This window comes from Aythya fuligula, chromosome 3, assembly GCF_009819795.1.
Source record: "Aythya fuligula isolate bAytFul2 chromosome 3, bAytFul2.pri, whole genome shotgun sequence".
NCBI lineage: Eukaryota > Metazoa > Chordata > Aves > Anseriformes > Anatidae > Aythya > Aythya fuligula.
The window spans coordinates 41100802-41125661 of record NC_045561.1 but is presented as its reverse complement, the minus strand read 5'-3'; the positions used below and the strand labels follow the sequence as shown (position 1 = coordinate 41125661).

At 43.7% G+C, this 24860-nt stretch overlaps 2 protein-coding genes across 3 annotated transcripts in view; one reads left to right on the top strand and one right to left on the bottom strand.

The window, feature by feature from the left end:
- Nucleotides 1-4595, bottom strand: part of PCNX2 (pecanex 2) — a 159307-nt gene extending 154712 nt beyond the window's left edge. For both annotated transcript variants that reach the window (XM_032183690.1, XM_032183691.1), the window contains exon 1: nucleotides 4443-4595. In XM_032183690.1, the coding sequence (XP_032039581.1) occupies nucleotides 4443-4595 (153 nt within the window). The remainder of the gene's footprint in view (nucleotides 1-4442) is intronic.
- Nucleotides 4596-7107: 2512 nt separating this feature from the next.
- MAP3K21 (mitogen-activated protein kinase kinase kinase 21) overlaps nucleotides 7108-24860 on the top strand; it is a 40719-nt gene continuing 22966 nt past the window's right edge. Inside the window, exon 1 of the mRNA XM_032183840.1 lies at nucleotides 7108-7900. Within this exon, the coding sequence (XP_032039731.1) occupies nucleotides 7108-7900 (793 nt within the window). The remainder of the gene's footprint in view (nucleotides 7901-24860) is intronic.

The window sequence follows — 24860 nt, the reverse complement described above, 5'->3', positions numbered from 1 at the left end:
AATCTGGGCCAGAAAGAGGATCCGTTTGCAAGCCAGAGTTCTCAAGGTAGAAGGTTTGGCGGATAAGGTTCAGGAATTTGAATCTTATGACTAATGTATGACTAACGTATTTGCAAAATACAAGTTAAAAATCGCTTGCGTCCACAAAGAATGTCATCCAATTACCTGTAACTATTTGTTTCAAAGAGATGCGTTCACTTTCCAGGAAATCTCTTCAACTATATGCTAAAAAAGCGTGGACTAAAAAACTCATTCTTAAATAACATCACAGAATGAGTCACTAGAAAAGTAGTAAGGCTTCGTAGGTGACACTTATAAAGCTTAATAAATATGATATAACTTCAAGCAGACACAACAAAAATCAACTTCCAATAACGCAATCTATGCTTGTACAGAGGGCGCTACAGGAGAGAAACCACCAGAGGCTCCCAGGTTTCTGAGGGAAGGAGAGGAGTGCTTTGGGCTAATGCTAAGTGCCACGTGTCCACGTCCCTGCCTCATGAGCAGACCCCCCAGACACACATTCTGTGCCTCCCCCTGTGCTCCCCCTTGCAGGTCCACCCAACATACAGTGCTTCCCACAGAGCCCACAACTCAAAACCCATGCACATACATAGATGTAAATACGGCCAGCAGATCCTTAATATTCTGGATCTTGGCGCAAGCTAAGTACTACAAACTGGCAGCTTGCTCCCAGCCCACGTGGGGAGTCAGGAGAAAGATGAAGGTGGGAATGGAAAGCTCTGGGTTTTTGGAATCAGGCCTCTTGCATAAGGTAGAGGTGTCAGGAGTGTGCTTGGTGTTCCCAGGTACAGCTATGTGAAAGCTACCAGAATGAGCTAAGGAGGAATTAAATTATAGTCCACTGAGGAATTACATGATAGATTTGCTTCTGATGTACTATAGTTATAATTAGCCTCATTTCCTATGGAAACGAGGTTTTATAATCACACCATGTGGCTGTGTATTCATCATCTCTCTCCACCCTCTCTGCTGAATGACTTCTCAGTTCTTTGGGTACTTTCACCTAACTGCAAGAGACGACAGCCCCACCGGGAGCAGGCCCCAGCAGCACACCTCCCCTCCCGTGCTTGCAACAGGAACACGCATGGCTCTTTTGCCCTTTGAATGTTGCCCCCATGACAGGAAAAGCTTCAGCTGAGCTGACATCTTATTAGAAGCTAGAAAAATATACCAAAAATACAAATTAATCAAAAAGCAATCTTATGGCATCCCACGGGTTTCTGTGGAAGCTGTAGCTTTTTTTTCCCCTCTTGTGCAATTAAATATTCCACTATAACATGCTTTTTTGTTTTCCAATAGTTCCCCAAACCAGAACATTGTGTGGCCATGGGCAACAATACAGGTTCACATGTTCAAAATGTGACCTTACTATTGCAAATGCAGCAGGACTGTCCTGCCCATGCAGGCAGGACACTTGCCGGGGACTTCTGCCTGCCCAGAGATCACTCCCAGAGGAATGGCCAACTTCTCGGTGCGTCTGCTAACGTTATCTGGGTAGCACAAAGGTAGAGGTGACTGAGGTATTTCCTAAGTTAAAGGCATGTAACCTTTGAACAAACTACCACACCTTGTAAATTGGATGGAATATTTAGAGTTGGTTAGACCCAGATGTAACCCACCTGGTGCATCTAAAGGTACACGGTGCTGCACCTGGGACTCGGCGTGCCACAGAACTGAAACAAGTCAGCTGCCAAACAAATGTGCAGTCAGCCACTACAGTCACACTTGCTGAAGAAAGAGTGGGAGATAATAGTATTGGAGCCAAAGATAAATATTTTGATGTTCCTTTAGCTGAATTAATAACTAAGGTACGTCCATAATGCAGTATAGAGCATGGAAAAACAGGTAGCACATCAAAGCCCAGGGGTGTAAACTCAGATTTCAGTGTGCATTCTACCTCACAGTAAATAGGGTAGGAACGGTGTAGCTTAGCTCTCTGTCCTAGAGGCACACACTTCCTTACTTTTATGGAGAGACAAAGAGAAAGTAGGGACTGAGAGCAGCCAACCCACTGCAACTTTTATCACAGTTTACCTCTGAGTAATTTGTTTACATGCCCACACCCTTATACTGCCATGTTCTATGTATCCTATCATGGCACGATTTGAAGACCTAATGCATAAGAAGTCACAACCCTTTAAGTTCAAGAGTTTGCTGTCCAACAAAAGGCAGAAGAAACTCTCACCATTTCAGGGACTCACCAAAATGTGAACTTGCACTGCCTTGCAGCTTGTACAATAGGCTACAGTACAAGCATCCCCAAAGCCATCTCTCTGCTTCAGTGGTGTTGCACTGGGGCTGAATGCAGCCCCGTGGCTTTGTTTAACATGCACCACTTCTTTCCTGCACACGACACCTGGGAACCCTGGGCTATTCGGTGGAATAAAATAACTAATTCATAATCTGCTATGAGGTTTGACATGACATGGCAAAAAGAGATCTCACTAAGATTTTGAAAGTTGATTTTAGCAGCAGTGCTGCTCCAAAGAGTTTTCAATATACATTTTTAATTGTATATTTACTACTACAAAGGAAAACCGAGAAAGAAGAGGGAGAGATGGAAACAGAGATCTGCATTTTCAGGGACGGGGAAGTTCATACTGGAACAACTAGAACCAAAGTAAGCTATGCTGACGGTGCTAGAGAATGAAATCCTCCATCCACACAACATAAACAACTTGATACTATAAGCTCCCTGATGCTACTGTCAGCATATCTCACCCGAGCCAGTGTGAAAAACCTAAAAGGAGACGGATGAATTTTGCCAGTTCATTCAAATCAAACCATTCCAGAGAGACTTTCTGACTTTGACAAAGGCATGATTGAGTCAATCCAATTCAAAGGAAAATTTTTAGTACTAGTACTCTGTTTTGTTCTGACTTTGCCATTTCAAGAGATATCTGTGACTGCTTAAGCTGAATCCAAAACTACTAATGGTAAGCGTGTAACAAAAATACCACCCCAAACACTGTCAAACATTATAAATAAAATTCCCCAAAGAAAACCTTTAATTAAATGGCAGGTTCAGTTTTCTAAGTGGCAAGAATATGTGGCTTGCACAAAGTTTACAAAGCCCAACCACTTAAAAGCAGGAAAGCAAATACTTGAGGACATCATTACTTGAGCAGGCAGCATAATAAATGCATTATTCTTATCAAGGATAAAGAACTCCCATTGCGATACATTAGCTCAAGAACATAAGTCCTGCATTTAACCGGATGATTCATCACAAAGTTGGCCAGTTTGCAGAAAAAGCAAGTCCATCAGGATAGACAATGATGAAACCCAGGAGAGAGAAAGTGAGAAGTTCAGTAGATAAGTTAGGTGTCCTTCTCTCTCTTTAAATAATTTCCTATGTTACGTCTAACCTAGAATCTCTAGGTCCAGTGTTCTTTTGTGCACCCCTGCATGCCTTCTTCCAGGGTATTAGCACAGAAATTACCCACAAGGCAATACACATTCTTTCAGACACAAACCTACTAGCACCAACTGGAAAAGTTAACCCTTACTTTTTTCTTCCCCCCCCCTTTTTTTTTTTTTCCTTCTTACAATCGCACACACCACTTTGGCAGTAAATCCTACAACTTCAGGTTCCTGCTGGCTTGCAGAAGGCAGAGGTGCAATTAATCAGAAGAAAATACACTGTTACCTTGGTGCAAGAACTCAGTGAACCATTCTTACAGGGAGTGAGCACAATCCATGCCACAAAATAGAGTACACTGATTGATTTTTAAAAAACACAAGACTGACTTTTCCCTGGGATTGCAGAGGGAGTCATGAATGCTCATTGCTTTTGAAAATGAAGCCCATAGCTGACTATGTAGGGTGATAAGACCTTTTTAGAATGTTTGCCCCCCCCCCAAAAAAAAAAAAAAAAAAAAAAACCTACAAACTTGTTAAGAATTTAGTAGTCAATGTGAGATGAATGGCAATTTTCACCAACAGAAGCAGTACACAGCTACAGTCACTGAAGAACACACCAATGAACAGATGCAATGATCCAGCAAACTATTTTTAGGCTTTCCTAGCACAGGAGGAGAACACACCTGGAGTAAACTTTCAAGTTGTCAAGGAAAGCCGTACTAAAGTCAGGCAAACGCGCCCCGGTTATAAAACTACCGCCTTGCTACGTCGAGCCCAAAGGGCACGGTGCATAGTAGCGCTGTGACAGCAGGGTGACACACAGCAGGGTGACATACAGCAGGGTGACATTCAGCAAGGCGCACACGGCTCGGCCCCAGCCTCCCCCATTTATCCTCCCTCTCCAGCAGCACAGCCCGGGCCAGGTGGGGATGCGCTGGAGCTGTCCCCGCGGGGGTCACCCCGGGCACAGGCCCGGCTGCTGCCTTCCCCTCCCCGCAGCCCCACGCCGGCCGAGGGTGCCCTTCCCGGTCCCACCACGGCGGCGGGGCGCTCACCAGGTGCATGGCCAGCGGCAGCGTCAGCAGGAAGAGCCACAGATAGAGGTGGCAGCTGTTGGCGAAGGCGCCCAGCTCCGGGTCGTGGTACCAGCCGCCGGTCAGCGCCGCCCACACGCCCTGCACCACCAGCCGCGCCGCCGGCGACACCATGGCCGCCCCCCGCCTCCCCCGTCGCCGCCGCCGCCACCACCACCGCCAGCGGCGCCCCTCAGCCGCCCCCCGCCGCCGCCGCCGCCATGCCGGGGGCCCGCGGATTCTCCCATGGTGCCCCGCGACGCCGAGCATCCCGCCCGCCCCGCCCCGCGCCCGCCCCCGGGATGCTCCTGGGGGGGGGGGGGCTCGGGGACACGCCCGGGGGGGGGGCCGGGAACGGGGCCGGGACCTCGCCAAAGCGACGGGCAGGGAGCGGGGAGGAGAGCGCAGTCCTCCTGCATCTGCAGTTAGCCCCCTATAAATACCGGCTGTGCTGCGTGACAACTCACGCGGTTGGCTTGGCAGAAAAAAAATAAATAAATAAATAAATAATAATAAAAAAAAAGCTCGCTTTCCCTGTGCATCCTGACACATGACAACGCGCGCACCTCCGAAAAGCAGAGATGGGGAAAGAAAGGCGGAACTGGAAAGCTTCTTCCGAACTTTTCTCTTTTTTTTTTTTTTTTTTTTTTTTTTGAGACAGCTGACTCATGTCGGGCGTGATTTGGAAGCCCCAGGTGGCGAGCGCTTCATTGCAGCTGATGCAATTTGTGCCCCGTTAGGGCGGTGTGTCCATCCCGTCCTCAAATCCTGCCCCTCTCCTTCATCTGATGTTCGCTCACGTTGGCACCGAGCATTTGCTGGTGCATCGGTACTTGCGGGTACGAAGGGCGCTGTCATTTCCAGCCCAGGGCACGTGTCCCGGCCGTGGCGCAGCTGCACGGCACCGCAGCTGCAGCGGAGTGAGGAGGATGAAAAACGTGACCGCAGAGTCCTCGACAGAGCTGAGCAGCGCCCTTCACCTTCAGCAGCCCGCGTTGCCTTCTTGGGAACCACGACTCCACTAGGTGGTGCCATGGGAAAGGTTACAGCAGCCTCCTGCCGTCCTCTGGAAAATAATTTCCATTATTAGAGCACCTGGGGACAGCAATCACATACCGAGAGCCTGGAGTGCCCGGTGCTGCAGAAACAAGAAGCGTGACCCGAACGCAGGGTGACCCGAGCTCGTGCATCGTGGTACTTCGGGGAGCAAATTTTGGAAGAGCAGCTCTAAATAAATATTTAAACTTTTCGCTCTGCTGCAACCAATACCTCGCCTGACCCAAAACATTCCACAGTTAATTAGTTCCTGCAGATTCCTTCGGATAACAGATAAAGTTCAAGGTGGAATTTGTGTGGCAGAACGCTTGTATTACAACATACTTTATGGCTTTTATAATAAGGCAAGTATGCAGATAAGGAAAAGGCTCGCAATTATCTCTCTGAATAGCTGCAAGGCATTCTCTTATATTAAAGGAAATGGGAAAAGACTCGATAGACACGCTGGTTCTGCATTCTTTCTTTTTGGTTAGCACGGTTCAGTAAGTCACTGTCTAATTTTCGCCTTTTGTGGAGAGCTGCAGACACGGTTAAGGCTGTGGGATAAAAAGGAACTTATTAACTTTGTGTAATTTTAATTTTGCATGACTATTTTGGAACCTCAGTCTTGGGATACTCAGTTGCAAATTTTGTGTTTACGTGCACTACTCGGGGTGCGGGTTTTGGTGTGAAAACTCGAGCAGCATTCATCGCGCCTGCTAATTCTACCAGGTGATGTGGTTTGGCACCTTCCCCCAGCCTCTTCTAGCCACCTCGGTTTCCTCCTCTGGAAACCATCCCTTGGCTGCAGCTTCCTCCAGAACGTTGGGCTTGGTGGGACAAAGCGGTGGGCTCCAGAGATGAAAACAAGTTTTTGTTCAACAGCGCTTCCCACAGCGTTGGTGAGAAGACAGTACGTCCCTGAGACCACACACTTCTTTCACGCTTCCAACAAGACAAGTATTGGTGCTTCGAAAATGACTTTTTTCCAGACGGGATGTGGAAAACCTGGACCCAGGAACAGCAGGTGTGGCGAAGGTGCTGTTTCCAGGCTTTTTTTTTTTCCCCTAGAGAAGCGGCTGAGCCACGCGGGGCCTCACAGGGTGGGCGCAGAGCAGGGCTGGAGGAGGAAGCTCGCCGCGTGTAAGCCACCCGTCCCTCTTAGCGGAATTAGGGAAGCGGGGCTTCCTCAGCACCACCTCAGCCTTTATTCCAGCGGAGCCCCGAGCACCGCCCGCGACTGCCGAGCGGGCAGAGCCCTGATGCTGACCACCCTCCCTCCCCGCCCGTTGTGGCCGTTAACCCCCTCCTCAGCCACACCCCCCCACAGCCCCCCTTCACGTGCCTCCCGCGGGCCAATCAGCGGCGGCAGCGCGGGGAGCGGCGCCGCTCCGCTCCCCCCGCCCTCCAGCGCTCGGCGCTTGCGCCCTCCCGGCCGGCGGCGGCGGCGGTGGCGGCGGCGGCCGGGCCCCGCCCCCTCCGCGTTGTCCCCGCCCCTTTCCCCCTCGCTCCCTCCCTCCCGGCTGGGCGGGGCGGGGCGGGGCGGGGCGGCGGCAGGTGGGGATGCGGCCGGGCGGGCGCCCCGCGGGCGGCGGGGGCTGAGCGCGCTGCCATGGCCGCGCCGGGGAGCGGCGGCGGTGGTGGCGGTGGCGGCGAGGAGCCGGCCCCGGCGCCGTTGTGGACGGCGCTGTACGACTACGAGGCGAGCGGCGAGGACGAGCTGAGCCTGCGGCGCGGGGACGTGGTGGAGGTGCTGTCGCAGGACGCGGCCGTGTCCGGCGACGACGGGTGGTGGGCGGGGAAGATCCGGCAGCGCCTCGGCATCTTCCCCGCTAACTACGTGACCGCCAGCCGCCGGCCGGGCGGTGGCGGAGATGGACGGGAGGAGGAGGAGGAGGAGGAGGAGGAGGAGGCAGCGGCGGGGGGCAGCCCGCCCGAGATCGACTTCGAGCACCTGCGGCTGCGGGAGGTGATCGGCGTCGGGGGCTTCGGCAAGGTGTACCGGGCCACCTGGCGGGGCCGCGAGGTGGCCGTGAAGGCGGCGCGCCGGGACCCCGACGAGGACATCACGGCCACGGCGGAGAGCGTGCGGCGGGAGGCCCGGCTGTTCGCCATGCTGCGGCACCCCAACATCATCGCCCTGCACGGCGTGTGCCTGCGGGAGCCCAACCTCTGCCTCGTCATGGAGTTCGCCCGCGGAGGGTCCCTCAACAGGGCCCTGGCCGCTGCCGCCGCCTCCTCGTCGTCTTCCTCGTCCTCTTCTTCCTCCTCGGCCGGGCCCGGGGCTGCCCGCATCCCCCCGCACGTCTTGGTCAACTGGGCGGTGCAGATCGCCCGCGGCATGCTCTACCTGCACGACCAGGCCATCGTCCCCATCCTGCACCGCGACCTCAAGTCCAGCAACGGTGAGTCCCGCTGCCCACGGGCCGCCGGGCACGGCGCTGCTGCCCAAAAACCAGTGGCTTGCCCACCAAGCCGGCCTGGGCGCCGTGCCCCCATCCCACCTCTCCCAGAGAGCTGTCACAGCCTGGTGGGCTCGCCCAGCGCTGTCCCAAAAGCTGACAGCCGGGTAGGTTGGGGAGAAGAAGGGCTCGCTGGAAAAACACGCGGAGCAAAGTCCTGGCCTCTCGGGCGGGAGCTCGCTCGGAAGGGAAGCGGGATGAAATCTTTGCACAGTCACGGCTGCAGATTCACGAGACTCCTTTGCTCGCTCGCACACGTTCGGTACTTCTGCTTTCACAAGGCCGTGGCTTACTATGACTTCCGAAGGCAGGTTTCGCAAAGTTAATCGCTTGTGAACATTTGCACGTGGTTTTGTTTTACATTCTGTGTTTCTAGCTTTGATAAAGCTCACCTGCGTAGGGAGCATTGCCGCAGAAAAGACAGTAGCTTAAAAACAGTAAGAACTTTTGTGCGGTTGCCAGGTTGGCTTTCAGCCTCTGGCATGGACAAGAACACCTGAAAGAGTGAGGGAGTTAACTCGGTTCGTGCCTAGTGAATCCTCCATCCAGCTGCTGGAGCTGAGACAGGAGCATATAAGAGAGTTGTGCTTGAACACTGGTTTGCTGGGGTAGAGGTGTTTATGACTTGCCATTGCGGTTGTTTCAAATTAGTGACCAGAAAGTAGAAATCTTAGTCCATACAGAAATGGCTGAAGCAGTCTCTGCAGCCTTTCCTTTTTGTTCTGAACAGCCCAAATGTGCAGCGGTGTTGCTTTTTTTTTTTTTTTTTTTTTTTTCAGTTGGGCATCCTTAAGTAGTTAAGTCGAAATGAAAAAGCTTCATTCAAGTTGGAAGCACTTTGTTTAAAAGGCTTTTGCAGTATGCCTTGAAGGTCATCATGCATGGGTTGTTAAGACAAGGCTCAGTCATGGGACTGTTCCCGAGAGTACTTTCACTATTTGTTTGATAAAGAAAGGACCTAGCTCAGCTGTATTTGTGGTTCTGTTTGTAGTGCAAGATGATGAACTCCTGGAACGTTGCTTTAGGACCTGGCAGATGTCACGACCAACGCCTTAAATCATATGCAGCTGACAGCAGGCAGCTTGTGTCCTCCTAGTTTGCTGCTCTGTTCAGACTGAGCTGCTTCACCTTTAGTACATGTGCCTTTCCTTAGACAGAATACACTACCCTCCTCGTTTGACGGTGGCAAAGTCCATATCTGAAATGAATTCATAACCCTGTGGTTTAGCATAGTGCTTAGAGCTGAGTTGGTGACTGCTGTGAACTGATTACCATTATCACCTCTGTGCATGTAGATAATGGCAGAGCGTTTTAAAAATGTGCTTTTAATTACAACCTCAGTATATGCGCTTATTCACTTCTTTCATTATTAACCACTGTTGCACATGCAATTAACTTTAGCCACTTAGTTTTCTCACCCGCATTTCTTTATCTTGGTGAAGCTTGCAGACAGCCTTGATCATCAACTAAAAGATAACATTGGAAGTCAGTAATACGGTAGTGATGCTGTAGTCATTAAGTTCAACAATTTTACATGAATTTAAAATGGCAGCAAATCCTGACAGCGTGTACTGTTACGGCCCTTGTCCACTCATCCAGGACTTCCCTTCATTCTGTTACTGCTGCCTTTTCCAGCCTTACATGCTGGGAGTAGAAAGCTGCAGGGGTGACTGGCTGACTTGCTAGCGTGGATGGCAGCAGCTTAGCAATGGCTGTAGCCACAGACAGGGCTCTGCCACAGGATCTGTCTGCTCCTTGCTGCTATCCATGGACTGTTAGCCGTGGGGTTCACTGCTCTCCATTAGTCAATGCCAGGTACTATGCCAATGTGTCCGTTTCGTTCTGGCTTACTGATTTTCACTGATAAGGGATTTTTCTTCCTTAGACAAGAAATTGGAAAATTTACTTCCCTTGATATGGAGTGCTACAGGATGCTCACCAAACTTCTTCCGTAACAAATAAGTAAGAACTGTTTTCTAGCCCCTTCCATCAGCTTATTTGATCCAGAAAGGATATATGTCTGGACTTGTGGTTGGCAGGCAATAGACAAAGGCAAGCATGTGATTTCTCTCCAAGCCATTCCCTGGAGTTGGGATCTGTAGGACAGTATATGTAGTGCTGTTCACTGACGTGACAGTTTAGAGAAGGTGCCACAAACTGAATAGTAGTAATAAGATCAGTAGATTTTTATTATTATTATTTTGTGGACATTAGAGGCCAGCTAGGTTTGTATGCACATGTTTCTTTGGGCTCCTTTTAGGAGGTGGGAAAAGGTTTTGTTTCTGACAAAGCAATAAATGAATACACATGGAAATGTTTTCAATATTTGAAAGAAAAACCAGCAATGTTTATGAGGGCTGGACAAGGGATTAAGGGGGTTACTCTTGGCTTTTGTTGGTATTGGAGTTTCTTCAATTCTGGAGTTCCTTACTTAGTGGTTATTCAGAAGCAGACAAAACAAAGCTGTAAAGAGCACTCAGCTTTTAAGTAGGTCTGATGAAATTAAATATAGTAAGCATAGACATGGCCGTTAATGGTGATTTGCAAATTAGCTGTGGGTGCTTTATAAAAACTTGTGCAGGTGACAAGGTGAGAAGTTTCTCTGGAAAAGAACACACTCTATTTTGAGAACATAGTTTACATCTTCCTAACAAGCAGTTCTTATGTTCTTAGATATAGTTTACAGGTTAAGAAGATGATCTAAAAGAAGGATGAAAAGGAGGACTTTACCTATCTAAAATCTGAAGAAAAATTTAAAAGAAAACTTGAGATTTTCCAAATCAGCATTGATAGTCAAGGAATTCTGAATTACAGAATAATGTGAATGAAATGCAGGTATCTTAAGGTGTGAAAAATACAAAAAAAAAAACTTTAACATTCTTAACTCTTAATTCTCCTAGGTACAAGTATAATCTCAATTAAGCGTGCCAGTTGATCAAGAAAAAGTTGCTTTACTGAAAATAAAATCATTCATGTACAAGACTGGATGCTAGTAATAACATGAGTTTTTTTTGGGGGGGTTGCACTTCTCAGTGGGTTTGATGACTCTTTCAAAGGGCAACTTTTTTGTTAACTGGGGTGGTTTAGGGGCTTGCTGCCACCTCTTCTGATGCTTTTCTTGGAGTCTGAATAAAGCTACTAATATGTTCAGGTAAAACGAGCTAGGCTTCACCTTCTGAAGTCTAGAGAAAGCAGAGGTTTGTGGTTTGGGGCTTGATTGCAGATTGTGCAGTACTTCTGCCTAAAAATGTGCTTTATCTCTAGTGCAGCAGCTTTGTGTACTTGCAGAAACCATTACAAAAAGTTCAGAATGTCTTGCTTATGGCGTGGACACATCCATGAGTACAAGGTAAAGCACAAAGTTGATTAGGTGCAGATTCAGTGTACTGGCATAATACTGATAAGTCCTCCGTATTTCTTTGTTAGAGATGGATATGTGAGCAGGCTTTGGTTTGCTGTGACTTCCACTAGTTTTTCCAGTATCACAGGGTCCATTGCAGCCCTCACTTCTCTGAAGTGTGCTGAGTTTGTATGGCTTTTAGATATCGTCAAGAACAGCTTGATTTGCAAGGATTGTTGAATAAGGCTGTGGATGTGACCGTGCTAATGAAAGCAATACTTGAAATCTGAAGGAATCAAGCATACAACAGAATAGTGAAACTGCAGCTGGACAATCCACTTCAATGTAGCATTCTTCAAACTAATCTCACACAATAACTTTGAGGGAAGGTGTACTGGAATTTGAGGAAAAGCAAGGACAAATAACCTCTGGTTCTTTTTTATAGGTTATTTGTAGTGAAATTGCTCACGTCATGCTGCTAAAACTCCCTTAAAATAAGATGGAGATGTTCTCAAAGATCTGCAACATCTACTTTCCCTCTAACTTCTTTACCCAGCAACATTATGCTAGCTGTTGTGTGAGGGGATGAAAAGTTTTACATCAGATTTCTATTTGGTATCTTAACCAATTTTATTCTGAAATCACTGGGGTGCAGAATTTGTCTTCTAGCTCTGTTTCGAAGAGGGAAGACTTAGGACATCACAAGTAAAGCTGTAAGGATTGCTTGTACATTAGAGTGCTTGAATATGCAGTGTTTTCTAAGGAGCAGTTATGAAGAAAAAATCAAAATGAAATTAATACAGTTGGTTTTGGTAGTTTTGAAGAAGGACTCTTTTCTGCAAATTTGAGCTTCAACCTAACTTTCTGTGTCTGTAAATAAAGTCCCAAGATGTCTTCTAATGGCAGCAAAACTTGGAGTTGTTTCTTTCTGTAGCCATGAGACAATTACTGCTCACCTGATATAATACATTTTTAAAAAAGTGTTTTTGTTTTTTTCTGCGGGCATGTGCCCCGCATCTTCTTCACCTCCCTGTGATGCTCTCACTCATGATAGTTTTGCTCTTCTGCTCCCTGGGATGTTCGCTGTCACAGACTACTAGGGCCTTCCTGCTGCCTCCTGTAGCAGCCTGCATCTGCTGTCATCAGTATGAAAACAGCTCATGTAGCCTTGCTCCCCACTCAAGTGGCAATACTGGCTGGCATCTCTAATGTCTGGAGAGGAAAGAACATTTCTCTGGTGGACTTGACGGGTGTCCTCTTCTGTAAGACGGCTGATTTCCATGAAGCCCGAAGGAACCTGACAGCTCCGAGAACGTGGCTATGCTCTCAGTATTTCATCTGACAGACAGATAAAATAGTGGGGCCAAATTCAGGAAGGCTGGCTTAAAGAAGACCCTTAGCCCACAGGTAGTGGACCGCTGATCCTAGACTATATGCTGGATTGTCCTCTGGTTAGGAAGATGCTCAGTCCATAGATAATTCTGTAGATGTTTCATGAGCCACTTATTTGTTAGCAGTTTAAAATTCTTCTGCCTTAGTGTTCAGTGCTGTGTTCGTATAGGAAGTCATGGTAATTAAACGCTACTCTTCTTAATTACTTAAATTACATAAAGCTTAGAAACTGTTCCAGGTCTACCAGCTTCCTAGCCCATCTGTATGAGTTTAAGTAGCCCTGCCTTGTGCTGTGCTGTGAAGATAATGCTGCTGCATTGCAACAGAAAAACTGGTCGTGCATCCTGGGTATGTGGAGCAGGAAGGAGCTCTGGTTTTAGCAATCTTGTCTGATTAGTATTCTTAAAAAATACCCTCATGCAAACTGTAGGATTGCCGGATTTCATCAGCTTGGAGAACAGCATCTCTTTTGAAGGTTATGAACTATAAAAGTTAGCATGTCATTGAATTCAAGTATGTTTTTCTCTTCGGTATCGTTATATCACTTGAAAGTGTTCTGCTTTGTTTCATAAAACCTTGCTCCCAGTATTTGATGTGCTCTGACTATTGTAGATAGGGATTTTATTTTCTCTATTTTTAGAGACCCTGACAGCCTGCTGGAGTCTGTGGGAGCAGCAAAGGCCTAGCAGCCTTGAGACACAGTGTATCAAAAGAAATGTTTTGTGTTGTGCCCATTATATTTTCACTTGATACATTTACTTGCTGCATGTAAATACTTTCTATCTTTTGTGTTCAGAAAGAGATACTAGAATTCAATGAAGAACAATTTTAAATAGCTGGTTGCTGTGGCTTTCCCCATCTGCAGTAGAAATAGCTAGTGATAAAATGTCATAGAGGTTAACTTCCAAGGGAAGGAGGTGTTTTGGCATTTAAAAATAATATACTGTTTCTTTCTCTTACTTGGGGTAAAGATTCTGGTCCTTCAACGGGTAGTATAGTTAATAAATATATATATGTGTGTATATATATATATATAATATCTCATTCTGAATCTCACATCTCTCATGTCTTTCTCCTCCCCCTGTCTTTTTTCTGTCTCCTGTAAGACACCAAATGAGCTGTTTTACAGCTGTTGGAAGTCTGTCTCCTCCTGCTGCCTGTTGGACTCCTCCCTGGGAGGCTTCCGCAAGAGGTGCATTTGGACCAAGGTTTCTGGAGACCTCTTCTTGCCCAGCATGGGCAATCACATCCTAGTCTGCACCTTGCAGATTTTCTGATTGTTTTTTCTGAAATGGCAGTTTTGGGGGTGGAAAATCAGGCAGCTAAATAGCTCCCATATGCTGTTAAAATAATCATATAATTTTGTTCCTTCCCCTAAACACTGAGAAAAGAAATTTGCATGCTGACTGTAAGGCTTGTGTGATGAGGTATTGCATTAAACAAACATAACACAAAAGTATAACTGCGATTTGGGCATTGATAGTGTTAGCCAACATTAGAAAAAATGTGAGAGCTAATTGAGTTTTCAGCTCCAGTTGTGTATCTCTCCACCACTTTTGGGGACTGCAAGCACAGTACGTGTGTTTGGACCTTCTGATTAAGTATTTTAAGTTCATAGTTATGTTCTGCAAACTTAAAAGAATGAAGAAGTAACACATCATTGAACTGTACTTGGATGTTGAATGCTATTTTGTGGTTTCTTTGACCTTAGAAGATAATGGCTTTTTGTTTGCAGCCTTTTATTTTTCTTATCAGTAAGCATAAACTTTCTTCTAAACATGCTTCAGTGTTTCAAGTTCTGTGGCCTTGTAGAATGAATGTTTGCAAGGAGTATTTGCAGCATGGATGACTTCTGCCCTTGATTTTCTTTATTTTTGATGATCTGTTTAAATTTGAAACATTGAACCTCAGTTCAGTGGTCTTCAGTAGTAATGCTTATAAAAAGTGCAGATTTGTTTGTTTTTAAGCTTTTTTTTTCTTGTCAGAGGTAAAATTATGGTATTGAAGTCAATAAAAATGTATGTAGAAGTACATTGAAGACCAAGTGACTTAACTGTTTATGGTAGCAGTACCAAGCTAATAACTGGTGTCATAAACTTACATTCCTGATTTGACCATTTAAAACTAATTTCACAGTTTTTACCTCGCTTTAACCATGTTACCAGAGCTTTTCCCCACATCAGCAGCTACCAGTAAGTGGTTTTATAAATTTTGACCCACTTAGCACCTCTGAAAGCCATGGGTTTATATATAAAATGAATTTAGATATAAGTATATATAAAAAATAGTGTATAATGTCAGCACATAAGTATTCGTCCTGCCAGGTTTAACCTTTTTTGTGTGGGGTCATAGCTCCGGTTAAATCAATCCTAGACATGCCAGTGTTGGCTATATAATCATGCTTTGTTCTCTTCGTAGCTACTAAAATCTGTGTTTTGGCAGGTGTGCTATTAACTCGGAGCTGATAAGCTGGCTCTCCCTCTGAAAAATGCAGGAGTAACTGCTTCGTTTCTGTGGTTTGTTATGGGACAAAGTAACTCCTGGAACTGGATGTGTTTTGGTTCTGTATTTTTGGGTTGTTTTCTCTCTTTCTTTTCTACTAGGATTAATGTCATTGTTATGCCTGAAACTAATTGTATTTCTTTTCTCCTAATGTATCATACAAAAGGAAAAGTTATCATTTTTAACTTGTTGCTGAATCTACACTAATTGAGATAAAAGAGCAGGTTTTCTCTTCCCAAGAGTGCTGCCAAGCTTGCAAAGTACTCATTTTAAATTACACGTTTTGCCTTTGCTATTAAAGAAGATTAGAGTTCTTGGAAACGCACAGTTGCGAGAGGCTGCTCCTCAGCTACTGAGGAAGCCGCAAGGATTTAACAAAAACTTGATATATTTTTTTCTGCCAAGTTTTGTATTTAGAAAAACAAAGAAGTGGGCTCAAAATTTGTCTTTCTTCTCCTGATTTATTTTGAAACAGTCTGAGTTTAGCAAAAAAAAAAAAAAATAAATTTTTAAAACAACAAGACTCTTTTAAATGTTCTTTAAAATAAATTGCTTTAATTCTCAGATGAAACTGATGATCAAAGTTGAAGACCTTTATGGAATGTAGCTTATTAAAATCTCCCATAGAAATGATGTTAAAGGGGTTTCATTTGTCGTGATGAGTTTCTCAGGGAACTACGTGCCTACACTTGACAAAGTGTCTACAACCAGAGTTTGTTTGGGTTCTTGGACTAATTTTTCATAGTGTAAGCATCTTCAAAGGGACAGGAAAAAATTCTTTTGTCTTGAGTTTATTCAGCTGATTCTTTTCAATAGTAAATTTCATCAAAGGTGATTTTATAATAGATTCCAGCTTTGCTGCTTTTTCCATCTTTATACCTAGTTGTAAAAGAGTTGGATCTACTAACTGAAATAGGTGAGGGGCCATGACTGAAGAGGAGTTTAAGATATGTATTTTAGTGATAGGTAGCTCTTACAGTCTTGGTTTTGACATCAGCCTACACCCTTATACTTCAGTTTCATTAGTAAGTCACCTTTAAAGGTAGAATGTGTTTTGATTTAATTAATTTTTTAGTGTGTATGTCTATACATTTATTTAAAACTTTTCTAACCTATCTTTGATTTCAAAGTGGTACTTCTGTGCATAAAGTATCCTAAAACAAGCACAGCAAATGCAGCTTGATATGGACCACAAAAAGTAAAGTAACAAGGAAGTACATAATTGACAAGTATACTGTGTTACACTCAGGAAAAGTATGTCAACTATGTAAATGCTTTCATGTGTTCAGAAGCTGTGGATTTTCCTGATTAGCTTGAAATAAAAAATATAGCAACTGATTTTGTATTTACTGGAAGAAGATAATCTAAATCCAAAAGAAATTTGAATTAAATATTCTTGCTTTTTAAAATTAACTATTGAGCAGGTGATTTGACTAATGATAGCAAAGTTAATTTGTTAGCATGGTTCCAAAAGAAGGTAACCTCTTGCTTCTGGGTGTCATTTCTGAGGTTACAAACCTCAGCTGCATTGGCCTTGTGAATTTGGTATGCTGCATAGCATATGTTGGTTTAATTTGAAGAAAATGTCCAGGTTGTGAATTTGGAGTAAGGGAGGTATTAGCACATTCTCTGAAAATTTATTTTGGAGGGAATTGTACCTCATGAATTCAGTACTGGCTATGACTCTCCTTTTGCAGTTTGAGTATAATAGCTCTGGTTTGACTTTTTTTTTTGAATAGAAAGGAATTGCTTAAGAAAAATAAATTATTCACTATTTCCTAACAAAGATGATTATCTTTAAGGAATGGATAAGCACTCACTCTACTCTGTAGAGCTTGAAACTAAAGAATTCTTTTAGTCAGGAATGACTGATTTACCACCAAACTATTGCTCCTAGTTGCTCTTAGCATTTCTTTCTAATCTCCCCGCATTTTGGTCACTGTTTTTATTGCATAGCTGCCTTTTAAAAACTGGTAACAAGCAAAGAAGAAAGACCTTAAAAGCTCACTTGAAAACAAAGTAATTGCTGTGTTTCAAATAAGTATGGAATTTCCTGGTAGGTACAGTGTAAACGAGTGCTGTGAGTTTTAAAAGTAAGCTTCAGTGTGGACTGATTTCTATTGAATTGTAAAATTGTGGAGGGATTGCTGTAGTGTGGTAACCCTTAAGTGCAAAATTTAAATAGAATTAATCCTGGTATTTTACTAAACAAAGGACTTGAACGTTTAGTGTACAATCTGCTTTTTTTTTTTTTTTTCTAGTGCAACGTCCAAATCCTCAATTTTCAGAATTTACTTTTTAAACTGGTAATTATTTGAATGTCTAATTATAAATGCTTGTTACCTCTGGTACTTCCTCTTAAGGCATAACAGAAATTTCTGTTTTGTGTTGCAGAACTATCAGAATAGCAGGTAAAGCACAGATGGCAGGCAGGAAAATAACTTGCAGCATCTGCAGTGTGTGCCAATAACTTGTTAAAACTGCTTCTTTCTCTCAAGTTTCCATTTGCCCAAAGTTGCTTTAATAATGGTTATTAAAGAAGTGAAGGGGAAGCAAAAAAATGGTGATGTAAGGTATGTTGCAGTTGCTGAAATCGCTCCTCTCTCTTCTTTTCTCCTCCTTTTTTCCAGACACTCAGGCAAGTCTCCGTCATTCTAATGTTTTGCCTGTTTTTTCTGTGCCACATGGCCCACTATGGGATGTGTTTTTCTTATGTGTTTGGTGTGTATTTGTAAATTCTTGCTATCAAGGACATTTTCTGTCAAGTCTTGTCTTGTTTTGGCTTTCCAGTTAGGAACACTTTGTTCAGGACTTCTTAAATATATGTTGGCTTGTGTGAGGTAGGGTTTTTTCTAAGCTAGATGTTTTTAAATAAATATACTTAAGAACAAATTGTTGAGATGCTTTCAATTCAGTATGAAAATTAAGAAGTGATTAACTTCTTAATTAAAGAATGTATGTAGCAAAAGGGCATATAGGATAGTGGAGCACAGTATCCTTATAATCACAGAATGGTTTGGGTTGGAAGGGACCGTAAAGATCACCCAGTTCCAACCCCTGCCATGGGCAGGGACACCTCCCACCAGACCAGGTTGCCCAAAGCCCCATCCAGCCTGGCCTTGAACACCTCCAGGGATGGGGTACCCACAGCTTCTCTGGGCTGCCTGTGCCAGGGCCTCACCACCCTATAAGGGAAGAATTTCTTCCTAATATCTAAACTAAATCTACCCTTTTTTAGCTTAAAAACATTAGCCCTTGCCCTGTTACTACATGCCCTTGTAAAAAGCCACTCCGCGGTTTTCCTATAAGCCTGGAGGTTCGGTGCTGGAAGGCCACTATAAGGTCACCCTAGAGCCTTCTCCTCTCCAGGCTGAGCAACCCCAACTCCCTCAGCCTGTCTTCGTAGCATTGGTGTTCCAGCCCTCTGACTATCCTCATGGACCTGCTCTAACAGGTCCACATCCTTCTTATGTTGAGGGGGGTGTCTCAGAGCAGGATGCAGTACTCCAGGTGAAGTCTCACAATAAGAGGTAGAGGAATGCCTCCTGCATATGTAATCTTTATGTAAAGGATAAAATTCTTTTGCTGATGGTGAGCTCTAAACTTCATCCAGTGAGATGATCACAATCTGACTGATGCTGGCTGCAGAGGTGAGGGGCTCAGCTCTTAACTGTTATATTAAGAACTCGCAGGAGAAAAGCAAGGTGTCTAAGAAGTAGTGCTGTGGATCACCTTTTGTACGCATTGAATACATCCTGATCAGTTAATGTTTTCACTCTGATAGTTAATTTGCAGTTGAAACACTCAGTAGAGCTGGACGTGGCTTCTATAAACAGTGCTGAAATTTTAATGTCAAATTGCAATTGAAACCAAATAACAGCTAGAAGGAATGGAGGTAGGTCTCTTAATATTGACAAGGTAGTGTGTTTCATAAGCTGAATATGCAACGTGATTAATCAGGTTTTTTTCCTGCTTGTTAATTCCCAGGTAAAGATACAAGGTTGCCCTGCTGGTTTTGATGCATGTTGATTTAGTGAATTAACAGGAACCGGATTAATTTACAAACAGATGGAGAGGGAACTGACTGGGGGCATGGGGGGATGACAGTAGCAGCATTGTCTACACAATCTTCACTTGCAAGTAGAGCTGTATACTGTAACCTATTTATTTTCTGTTTGGTGTTCTTGAAGAATGACTTTATCAGTGGTAAATATAATGGCATGTAGGCACTCAACCTGTAATCATATTAAGTTAAATAGCTATACTATTAAATAACTTGCAAAATGCATAATGAACTTTTCAGAGAACTGTAGATAAATTGGCAAGAAAAGGTGGCAAGTAACTACTAATTCAAGAAAGTAAGACTGCTTAGCATTGTATTCTTAATAGCAACAAAACAGATGTTGAAGAGAGTATAGTATAGTAGAAACTTCAGAGACGGTAAAGATAGGAGTAATCCAAAGAAGTTGAGCATTTCAGGTTAGTTTTTGTAAATCTAACCACTAAAAATGCATCTAAGCTTCCTATGTGCGTTCAGTCCTTTAACTTGGCTTCTTTTTGTTTAGCCCCTTAAACCAATTGTGTAACCCAAAGGGGTCTGCCCGAAGTGTTGGAATGCATTATGAAATTAAAATTGATTTAATTGCATAAAGTCTTTGGATTTCAAGAATCTTGTCAAAGATTGTATTAAACGGGGACTTTCAGATAGTTAACAAAGTTGGTGAAATATAATGATCTGTGTATGTTTAGTAACAAAAAAGAAAACTAACACCGTAGGAAATAACATTAAAAGAATAGCATTGAAGATCTTAGCGCTAGGTGGAAGTTTCCTAGTTATGCTGCCAACTACAAGGTCTGTCCAGACTTCCCTCAGGCTTGCTTTAAATACTGTTACTTAAACTATGTGAATTTAAAAAAATAGAAAGGGGAGAAAGTGAGCTTTTTTGGTCAAGTTGTGCTTTAAACAAAATTCTTGTGATTTAAACAAATGATTTCAATTACTCTTTAGAGTTTCAGCTCAGTACTGGAGGTAGCACTGGGGGTGTTGTCCTAGATCTGAGTTTGCATGCACCCCAGGAATCTGACTTGTCTAAATGTGCTCTTTCCCATTATTTCTTAACCACTTACAGCTAATCTTGTAGCCAGGAAGTATCTGATGGCAGTAATATTTGGTGCTTCAAAAAAAAAAAAAAAGAACTGGGTCCCGTCTCCCCATTTGTGTAACCAGTTGGTTCCTCTCATGTTCTTTGTTCTTTTTTTAGCATGTAGCAGAGCCCTGCACCCAACTTTCAGTTCTCTGTTCCGTGGAACACAGCATCTATGTCCTGCCTCACACTTTGTGTTTTTGTTTTGTTTTGTTTTTTTCTCAGAAAGATTTTCAACTCAACTCAAGCCTGAATTCTGTTCCTTTCCTGATGGATGACAGATGTAGGGGAACGATAGTAGTTCTGTGGAGGTGCTGCCAGTCCAGGTTTAATTAGAGAAACACTGAGCTAGCCGGTGCTTTCTGATTCTGCAGATCCAGTTATAAAAAGTACAGAACAACTTATCTGCATAGTGCTACACCATAAAATATTTGCAGTACACCATCAGTAGAGAAAGACTCCAGCTGTAACTATGATAATGCAGAAAGCAAGCGGGACAGATTTAATGGCATTGCTATTTTAGCAACCATTAGGTTTGACAGGAAGATTGTTGAATTTTGTGACTTTTTTTGAGGAGCAAGCCAGAAGGGGTTGGTGGAAGAACAGAGGCAATATCTTGGAATCTGGTATGAATCTCTCCCCACCCCTGTAGCTTCAGTTATAAAACCAAGTTTAGTCATGAGCATGCAAGTAAGATGGGCTGGGCAGGGCACCAGGGAGAGCATGGTATTGATAAGAACACTAGTGCTTTAGACCTGCATCTTATTTGTAGATATGGCTGATATCTGTTCTCAGCCATGGTTTAGCATAGTGAAGAGGACAAGCTCTTCTAACTTATTTAAATTAAAGGTGTTACAGGCTCCTAATTGTTCTATTTTCTGCACCTGCCCCTGTTTAGGTTACTTTTGTTGAACATATATATTCAGTTCTAATCATCCAGTATTTCACGTGAGGTCTTATGCCTTGTACAACTCTAATGATACTTCCCTGTTTCTCCTGAAAAAAGCCTTTTTTTTAGTACCTCTTAGAATTGCATGAGCTACTTCTGCAACTCTGTGCAACTGCTGTTTTGGTTCTCCTTCTGTTAGCTAGAATAGCCAGACCTTTCTTCTTCCTTCACCTCTGCTTTGTAGCAGAAGAATGTGGTATCAATCACTTCTACCTTTGCGTGTTTTCCTAGCGTGATAATGTGGCCTTCCTCAGAGTGGGCACTATTTTCTGACTTTGCTGTCCATTCTTGACATGCACTTTGTATTTTTCCTCAGATTGCTAATTGGCACGTGAAGCAAACTTGCTTCTAATAAACTCAGTGATGACTTCTTTTCATCCTGGTAACTAACTTGTCTTTTGAGATCTTCCTTTATATGGCACTTGTATAGAATTCTTCGATTAGTTCTTACCCTGTCTTTATGATTAAACTTCCTAAAAGGCACTTACATCTGCTCAGGTCTGCTACCTTATCCCTCTCTTAAAAACTATTTAGCAGGAAAAAAATGGGATTAGCGTGATGTGAGCTGTTTGTAATATAACTCTGCTGTAATTTTGTTCTGTTCTGTGTGCCTCAGTGTCCTTAATTATTGTCCTGAACTAGTGTTCTTGAAAGTCTATTCCAAGATGTCATTTAAGTCAATTAACGTCTGTTGTTGAGCGAATATAGATCTTTACTGCCATCACTTTACAGAGTCATAAAAAGGATTGATAGTAGATGTACATTTTTAACGTTAGCTCTACTCTGAGTGGGGGGTTTGAGGTCCATTTCAACCTGAATTATTTAAAATTCTGTGAACTACTTCCTTAGTGGTCTAGAATGAGTTATGCCTGGATTTCCAGTTTTTCTTCAGTAACATTAGATAACTCAAGAGTATAAGTTCTTATCTGTACAGTTAAATAGAAATTTACTAGGGATGCTGTTAGAACCCTTCTGTATCCTTGCTACACTGTCAAAAACTTCTTTAATTCTTAGGACATCCACTATATTATAGCTTCCAATGTTAATACCGCTCAGCCATGTAGCAATTATATATTTTCATTTTTCTCTCTAACTCTAAGGACTTTTTTGCATTTATCTTCAACCTAATGATTTATATTTCATGGAATTATTGAAAATAGCATGCAGTGACATCTGTGTTCCCCAGTTGTAAATAGTTCTGGGCACATGCTGTCTCTTATATTCAAGCAGTGCCTGGTGTATGGCACTCAAACCTCAGGTACTGTGATGTTAATAAATTTTTTGTCTCCTTGATCTCTCTGCAGAAGGGCAAAGTCAGGACAGAAGGCGTGGTAAACTCAGAATAGAGTTAAAAACAGAGTAACCAGGTGGAAAAATATGCGGCCTTAAAATATTTAGTCAAACGTTTATTTCTTGCCGTAGTACATGCGATGTTTGAATAACAATCCGAGATAAAGTTTTGTTAGTTTGATTGACGCAAAGCGTTCTTATCACATCTGACTTAGTCTCCTTCTCTTAGGTTTTGAATCATTCGGAAATAGTCACGGTCTCTGGTTTTGCTTGTATAAGCCTGACCTTTACTCTTTGTGGAAGGCATCAAGTCTGAAAAACGTTAAGCTAGGGAGCGCTAAGCTGGCTGTCACCCAGCCCCGCATCGGAGGTGCACGGGAGCCTGGCAGAATAACTTGAGGGGTTTGGAGGAGTGATAAGTGGGGGCTGCGTGAGCAGGGCGAGCACAGGGCTGCCCGAGTGATTTCGGACGGTCAGACGGGTGGCTGGTGAGGGCTGTGAGGCCGCAGAAGGACGAGGGGCCGCAGGCTGCCATGTGGGAAGCAGCGCGGCTCCGCTGTGTTGCCAGGCCGCGCGCCCTGGGGCCGCTTGCCGGACCCTGCAGGAAACGGAAGCGCGGCTTGCTGAGGAACGTGGTCCCTTCCTAGGATGAAACCTGGCCGTCGGCCAGTTATTACCTGTTGCAAGACTGACTGTTTTTGGTTTCGGTCACATTGACTGACAAGGAATGTCAGGAATTCTGCTGAGCATGTTTGAAATGGAAGAGCAAACAATAGGTCTTTCATTCAAGTATAAAAGTTATAAAAACCCGTGCATGAATTTAGCTTGTTCTGGTGGTGCCGGCTTTGAGCTCGGTGTTTGTCTGTACCATTTTGGCCTTCGTTTCTTCCACTCCGCGTTAAGAAGCTTACTGAAAATGGAATGTGGGCTCTGTCTTTTTTAATCTGGATTTGACATCATTTTTTGAAATGCTCGTAAGAGTGCAATTAATCTGTACCAGTAAAAACGATTTCTTGCAATTGCAAATACAGGCTCATCGGTTTTTCCTCTGTAGGGCAAGGTCATTTTTCATCTGCTTTTTCTTAATGGGTTCCCTTGAACTGTGCTTTGCACTCCATATGCTTGGAAAACACGTGCATTGCTGATTCTTCTTATTTGCAATTCAACTTTTGATCTTCGGCCCAGGAGATCGTTTTAGCAGAAAATTAAAATCGAGTTACTACCGTAGATGGTGACAGAGGCACTGAATATGAAATTAAAATTGTAGTGTGTTAATAACAATTCCTTTGCACCCATTGGCTTTCTCTTTGTCAGCTCTAGCACAGCAAGCCCATTCTTTTCTTTTAAGGCTCTTTTAAGAAGCTTTATGACAACTTCGCCAATGCTCTTGTGTTAAGAACAGGTCAGATGGTGAGTACACAAGCTGTATGAGGGAGCACCAGAAAGAAAGATAATTTGCCAATTCACCTTGAACAGGCGTGAAGTTACAGTGGATCTAACACAATATGGATTTGATCCAAGTCCAGGGACTTGCTGCTGGTTGTGTATTCCCAAGGCAAGCTAACCTCCCTGGTATAATTTCCCAACCTCTAGTGATTTGTGGCTTGGGGATTTCTTGAACCTGAATTCCTGTTGGTTTTTTTTTTAATGTAATTGCTCTTGATGGAGTTGTCTTTTGTGAATTTGTGTAGGTGCATTTTAAATCGAAGTAAAATAATAGTATTCACACGCTATGCCAAAAATTCCAAAGTACACCTACAGTATTGTGTGAACAACTGCCGCGTGTGTTTGATTCTTATCGGCTAATTTTGTTTGATGTTGTCCACGTCTCGTGTTGAGAAGCTGTGAACAATTGTTACCTGTAGCTTGCTTCATTCTCTGCCTGTTATCAGAGACTCTTTTCTCAGCTGTTTCTTTCCCCTGCTCACAAGCACCGGTCTATCAACCGTCCCTTGTAACTGAGGGCGCGCTGCTCAGAGCACCCCCAGTTGCATCTTTCTCTGTGTATCTCAGTTTTATGATACACTTTTTGAGATGATGAACCAGGATTGAATATAGTATTAGGGACGTATTTTTAATGGTGATATATGGGTTCCTATTGTGTTGAGAAGAATTCTTAACATCCACCTTTGTTTTACTACTACTCCTGTTTTTACTACTTCAGAATCTTGTTCCAAAGTGAATACCATTTTCATGGCCTGTCGTCATCTGTAGGATGGTAGCATTCTGTGCTTTCTTAAACTTAAGTGCTTTGCTTTACATCTCTTTCCACTGGGTTTCATATAC